Here is a 7,318-nt window from a genome sequence, read left to right on the forward strand (position 1 = left end):
GAGCTACTTTTTGTATATAAATGTGCTATATAAATAAATGTTGTTGTTGAGATGTGAAGATTGGTTTGTGCTATTCTGTACTGACAGATAAAGCATGCTCACCGGTGACCCATGCCAGCCTTATGGGGCCTCAGTTTCAATGACCTGCACACTTTGTAATGACATTCAGCAGCCAAATGGCCGGTCCAAAATGGAGCTATTAGTTGATGCATGGCTGTATTTGCATAATCAATTAAAACCTAAATCAGAGTGATGTACTTATTGCTGAAATATATTTTGACTACATTTGCTGTACATTTAGCTTCATTTTAACAGAGTAAAAGTGTTGCCAGTAATTAAAGATAAATGCAGCAGAACAAAAGAGTTAAAAGACAAGAAATTTGCTTGGCAGTGTATGAATCAACAAGAATAATTAAAGTAAAGCTAAAGTGTAGAAGGTTGTGATGACAGGCAGTAGTCCTTTGTATGAATATTGGTTGTTCATCTTTGCAATACGTTGGTGGGATTTTGAGACTTGTTTGTTGCTGTAAATGGAGGAGGGAGATGAAGTCATAGAAATGTATCATTTAGTTAACAAAAGTTGCCCCTTATACGGAAGGGGTACATACTGCAACAATTTCATAATCTACCATTCTCCACAATAATTGATTTGGGGATGAAAAAATGATGATAATGAAATGGCTTGATTTAGTTTTCTTTTACTCAATAAAATGCACTCATGTAAGCTCTCGACTGAAATGTTTTATAATACATTAATAAGTTTTCCTGTCACAACTGTCCTGCTAATTCTCCTTCATTGTTTTTTTCAGGTGAATAAGGAGCATCAAAGACGTGAACTACAAGTTGAAATAAAAATAGCTTTTTATTTCCACTGAACCGTCTAAATTGCAATAGAATCCTCGACAATGTGAGCAATCTGTGGCAGGAACGGGTTACGTCTGCTTCAAACTGTTAGCTGAATCAGGCCATTGAGATGAAGACAAGACGGCCCATCCCAGAACGGGTATAGAGCAGCTTTGTAATACAAATGACTTCAGTTGCATTGCCAGTGTCACTCGACAGGAATGGAAGGATGATAAGCAGTGTCACTGAGGCTCATTGGCATAGAAACAGAAAAAAGAAGACAGTGGAAGAGGACAGTTTACTTACAAGTTTACATCTGTTAAAGTTTTGAAAAGTCTCAGAATACCTACTAAAACAAATCACTGCTTGTGGATTTTGTTCAAGTTAAATGAAAATAGTTTTGATAACGACTAATTTTTCTTTTTTCTTTAATGGAAATCAATTATTTTTTTCAATCAGCCAAACAGTTTGTAATTTTAATACTTTAGCAGAGTATTTAAGTAAATGCTAATGAATGAAGTCATTAGTGGATTTTCTTTAAAACCCCAATTAAAGCAGACTTAGAAAATGGTCCTTCTTGTCTCCGCATTTTGATCCTTAACCAACACTTCTCCATCCACTTCCACCTGGGTGAACACAAAGAGAAGACGCAAATGAAGAACATCAGTTCGCAGTAATCCCCCCCGGATTCAATTATCAAAAGGTATGGAAGCCAAGTTTAAATTGAAGTATTTTTTGTTTGTAAAGAACAAGTAATAACAGTCTGTACTGAATCCTGTTGGATATTAAAGGAAAGTGTTACTAGATTGAATCATTGAATTGGGAAGGATTTGATGGAATTTAAGGGAAACCATAGCATTTTGAAGTAGCAGTCTTTCAGATGACGGCCTATTTATGGCTGACCAGATTGCTTCATGACATCAATTCTACAGGTTCAATACACTGTACTGATTCCCAACAGTCAATGATATGGAGAGCTTGCTAAAATGAACTGTACAGTCCTGTGTAATTTAGTGATTAAAAGACTGCAGAAAAGTAATGGAAGTGGAAAAAAAGCTTTTATTTTTTAAAATGGTTCTTATGATGTAATTCTTATAAGCTGGATGGTATCAAATGAGTTTACTTTAAGACATGTACTGTATATAAACACAGGAGGGAGTAAGATTTCTAATTTTGAAAATAATTTGAGGGACTGCAGTTTGCTTAATCATTAGTTTATGCCAGCAGGACTCTCTTTAGGACATAGTCTTTATATTGCATTTTTTAACAGTTTTTATTGGGTATTTCAGATGTATAGTGATTTTTTTTTAATTAAAGTGAAGTAATATCTTTCAAATATGTGCATGGAAGCAAGACATGTAGGGTTACTGAAGAAAAAAGCTTACATTTTTACTGTTTGTCATATGTGCAGTATAAAAGTCATTTGCTGTTTGTCTGTGTTGTGTCTACTAACACAATGTATAAACAGCCTTTATCATTGGATGCAAAAATCATTTTAATATTTAATTGTAAAGCTGAAAAACCTGCTTATGGACCCTGATTATAGTTGTTATAATTTTTTTAAAATTTATTTCATTGATTTTATTAAAATCAAATAACGTTCCATACAAATAACTCAAGTGTTACAAAAAAATGTTAGAAGCAAATCAACCCCCACCCCTGGGAAAGAGAGCTAGGCCAGCAGAGTAAAGCTTTAAGCTAGTAAAAATAAGTAAATAGATAAATTAATAAATACATAAAGATAAATGGAGTAAAAGAGGGTAGAGAACCTGCTTCATCAATTCAAATGCTTATTCTTAAATGTTATTGATTAAATCCTACCAGGTTTTGAAAAAGTTTTGTACAGATCCTCTAAGTGCGAATTTGATTTTTTCCAGTTTTAAATACTAAATAACATCAGTCACCCACTGACTTAGAATAGGAGAGTTAGGATTCTTCTAGTTGAGAGAGATAAGTCTACGTGCCAATAGTGTAGTAAAGGCAATTACAATTGTACAATTACAACCCTTACCCACTTTAAGCTCATCTGGAAGTACCCCAAACACAGCTGTTAGTGGATTAGGAGGGATTGGGACAGCAACTCAATCTGAAAGGCATTTAAAGATTTTGGTCCACATTGATGTTAATTTGGCGCAGGCCCAAAAACATGTGGCCCAGTGAGGCTGGAACTTAATTGCAGCTTTTGCAGGTTGGCTCCCGCCCTGGAAACATTTTGGACAATTTTAAACGAGAGCGATGCTCTCGATATATAATTTTGAGTTGAATAATTCTATGCTTTGCACATATGGAGCTTGAGTGAATTCTGTGAATTGCTGCTTTCCACTCCTTTTCTGAGATGTTCGATCCTTTTCCTACTGTGCTCTTGGATCTTTGAAAAGAAGGGACTACAAAAAGGTTTTTTATATTACGGAGGTGCTGTCTGACTTCTCAAGACTGATCAACATTTTTTCTGGCATAGAGGTACAGTAGGTGCAAGGTGAGGAAAAGTGGGCAAGGCCCTGATTATAGTTAATATACAATATACCTTAAGCTCATAAAATCCATGTACACTATACTTATACACACATTTTGTGAACAATAAAATATTTTAGTATTCTAGTTTTTTTTTTAAATCATAGTGCACATTGTTAAAGTTTCTTAACTTTCCACAGTACAATTCTTCCTTGTATACTTTAACACAGACTATGGACTGTAGTATAATACCAAAAGCAGTACAGTGCATTTAACACCATATATTTAAATACACCACCAGAGTTACACAAGACAAGACAAAACACACCTCAGGTCCACTCCTGCACTCCATTGGTCAGTAGATGTGCAGCTGTTGAGCAGCCTGGCAGCATGTGGATAAGAGCAGTCAAATCAAACAAGAGTGAAACACTAAGAACAACCAAGCTGTAGTTAACCTTAAGCACTGTTTTGTGAACTTCCTGTTATATATTGGATATGTTCTAAATTTATATGTAGTATCAGTTTAACAAAGGTGATTCATGTTTTACTGTGTCACTGTGGTTAGTACACACTTTTTGCCTAATCAGACAACTTCATTATTTGCTTTTATGCCTGACAACAAGGTGACTAGGGTTCACATTCCAGTTCTTCAAGGAATGGAGTTTGCATGTTCTCCCTGTGTCCACGTGGGTTTCCTCTCATAGTACAATGACATGCAGTTTAGGTGACCTGACATTGTTAAAATGGCCCTAGTTTGAGGTGTGCGTGTGTTTTCACCCTGCGATGGACTGGCACTCATTCTGGTGGGTGTTCAGACTATAGTGTGTGTGTGTATATTTATTTATGCATCTTTTTACGTTTTTATTTATTTAAAGATCTTCTGTATAAAGCCCCATTTCCCCCTGGGGACGAATAAAGTTCTGTCTATCAATCTATTATATAGTACCTTATCCATCCATCCTTCCTTCCTTCAGCTTCCCGATGATCTTGCTTAGGATAAATGGGTTTGGAAAAATAGATGGCTGTTCTCTCTGAGGCAGAAAGGCAAATCATTGTTTTTCAAACCAGATGATTTCTCTTTGCAAACCTCTGGGCCACAATTTTACATCGCTGTAGTTTAAAATTGAGAATGGTGATGTCTTTTTTTTTTTTTTTTTTAATTGGCTAATCCGTAATACTTTGTGTGTAAAGAGAGATGTATGTAGTTTTATTAAAAAAATAAGGGTTCAGGTTTCAAGATAAATTTGAGAATTAAATTCTATGCACATTTCAGATTTGTATTTATTGGTTCTATCAACTCTGACCTGGAATATTTAGTTCACTAAAGGAATGATAAAACACTTTTACGTTTTTAATAAATGTATTTTGGTTTCAAGTCAATCATTTGATCTAAGTTGGGAAATATTAAGACTGAAAGGCTCTGTGCTGAGTGACTGAGTGTCAACTGCACACATGGTCCTTCAACATCTGCAATAAGATGCTGCAGATGTTCTATCAGACGGTTGTGGCGAGCGCCCTCTTCTATGCGGTGGTGTGCTGTGGAGGCAACATAAAGAAGAGGGACGCCTCACGCCTGGACAAACTGGTGAGGAAGGCAGGCTCTCTATTGTAGGCATGGAGCTGGACAGTTTAACATCTGTGGCAGAGCGACGGGCGCTGAGCAGACTCCTGTAATCTCCAGACAGAGGAGCAGCTTCAGCGACAGACTGCTGTCACCATCCTGCTCCACTGACAGACTGAGGAGATCGTTCCTCCCCCACACTATGAGACTCTTCAATACCACCCAGGGGGGTAAACGTTAACATTATACAAAGTTATTGTCTGTCTGTATACCTGCATTGTTATCACTCTTTAATTTAATATTTTCTTTATCAGTATGCTGCTGCTGGAGTATGTGAATTTCCCTTTGGGATTAATAAAGTATCTATCTATCAAGAAATTATTCATTTTATGGCAAAATGTCTCAGCTTTTATGATGGTATAATTTTAGACCAGCCAGGCAAACATTTTTTTATAATATGTAACTTGAAATCACATAAGAGTCTCTTTTAAATTACATTTGGTTTCTAATTTTCCCAGTGGTGCACCTTCTTGAAAGAACACAAGATGTCGGAGCTTGAAGATCTCTCTCCACCGAGGACTCCAGCTGACCCTGTGCAGATTCAGAGGAATGTTTTAGAAGAACAGGTTGAGCTGTGGTGGTTCAGGGATCCAAAAAAATCAATCCTCTGCTACTGTGCTTCTCTCATCCTTATACTCGGCTGTGGCCTAGGAGGAGTTGGTCTGCTCTCCACCACCAGCAGCATATCCAGCGAGTGGCGGCTTGGTGTTGGAATGATGTTATGCCTCCTGGCCCTCATTGTTCTTCTTAAACAACTTCTCAGTTCAGCCATCCAGGACATGAACTGCATTCGCAGTCGGGCCCATATTGAGATGCTCAAGAGTGGAGGACTGTCTGATCATCTAGTTATTCTGCTCACTGGGTTGATACTTGTGATTTGTGGTACTGTCTTGCTTATTATTTCTGATTCATTGAGCGCAGAGCGGCCCAAGGCATCTCCACATAATGATATGTTCATCACAGGGGTTGTGTTGGCAACAGCAGGTGCAACAACTATGATTTCATTAGCAGCCTATGTTGTTTGTTTTAAACACTGTCAGCAAACAAGTGGAAGCCCGAGGCAATGGCAGGACAGATTTCATATTTACACCATATCTGGGCAAATTGCTGGGAACACAAGAGAGACTACTGCCAGCACGACCAACTTAATTTAAGGAAACGTCTTGGGGAGAAATATCTCCTGGTAAGAAGGACCGCTTCAAAATCGACTTTCTCTAAGAGGTTTACACTCCCAACAAATGAATTCTTTTTAAAGATCCCCAAATCTGAAATTTCATGTGTGACGTTAACTTAACAAAATTGAGAGGTGCATAGCAGATGAATCATTTTATCATACTGGATTGTAAACACAGATTATTTTTAGTGACTTTTTAAAAAAAAGGGAGAAAACCTTTACCTTAAATAAATTGCCATTGCCTTTTCATTCTGTGTATCTTTACTCTCTTGAGTAGTAAGTTAGAAGTGTCTCTGCAGGCACACTGTTATTCCCTGAGTAGCTGGTGATTTGCCTGTTGTGCGGCGAGGGCCTCAGAAACTGGTAGACCAACGTTTAACTTGTATGCAGAAGGAGTTCTGGTCAACATTTTTGCTAATCAACAACTGAAGTGTGTGTGTGTGGGATTTACTTCCTCTAAAGTCTTTTAGTCATGTTTGCATGGTATTGGCTGATGTTAAGAGTGGTGTTCCACAGGGGTCAGTGCTAGGGCCGCTGCTATTTTTAATATACAGTGCATCCGGAAAGTATTCACAGCGCATCACTTTTTCCACATTTTGTTATGTTACAGCCTTATTCCAAAATGGATTAAATTCATTTTTTTCCTCAGAATTCTACACACAACACCCCATAATGACAATGTGAAAAAAGTTTACTTGAGATTTATGCAAATTTATTAAAAATAAAAAACTGAGAAATCCCATGTCCATAAGTATTCACAGCCTTTGCCATGAAGCTCAAAATTGAGCTCAGGTGCATCCTGTTTCCCCTGATCATCCTTGAGATGTTTCTGCAGCTTCATTGGAGTCCACCTGTGGTAAATTCAGTTGACTGGACATGATTTAGAAAGGCACACACCTGTCTATATAAGGTCTCACAGTTGACAGTTCATGTCAGAGCACAAATCAAGCATGAAGTTAAAGGAATTGTCTGTAGACCTCCGAGACAGGATTGTCTCGAGGCACATATCTGGGGAATGTTACAGAAACATTTCTGCTGCTTTGAAGGTCCCAATGAGCATAGTGGCCTCCATCATCCGTAAGTGGAAGAAGTTTGAAACCACCAGGACTCTTCCTAGAGCTGGCCGGCCATCTAAACTGAGCGATATGGGGAGAAGGAGCTTAGTCAGGGAGGTGACCAAGAACTAGATTGTCTTTCTGTCAGAGCTCCAAAGGTCCTCTGTGGAGAGA

The 7,318-nt window shown here is 37.8% G+C and overlaps 1 protein-coding gene across 1 annotated transcript in view; it reads left to right on the forward strand.

Moving 5' to 3' along the window:
- LOC114658799 (transmembrane protein 125) overlaps positions 1–6,228 on the forward strand; it is a 40,975-nt gene extending 34,747 nt beyond the window's left edge. The window contains exons 2-3 of the mRNA XM_028810853.2: positions 810–1,546; positions 5,374–6,228. Coding sequence (XP_028666686.1) covers positions 5,401–6,069 — 669 coding nt within the window. The 5' untranslated portion in view covers positions 810–1,546; positions 5,374–5,400 and the 3' untranslated portion in view covers positions 6,070–6,228. The remainder of the gene's footprint in view (positions 1–809; positions 1,547–5,373) is intronic.
- The last annotated feature ends 1,090 nt before the right edge of the window (positions 6,229–7,318 follow it).

This window comes from Erpetoichthys calabaricus, chromosome 10 (genome assembly GCF_900747795.2).
Source record: "Erpetoichthys calabaricus chromosome 10, fErpCal1.3, whole genome shotgun sequence".
In the NCBI taxonomy this organism is placed as follows: Eukaryota; Metazoa; Chordata; class Cladistia; order Polypteriformes; family Polypteridae; genus Erpetoichthys; species Erpetoichthys calabaricus.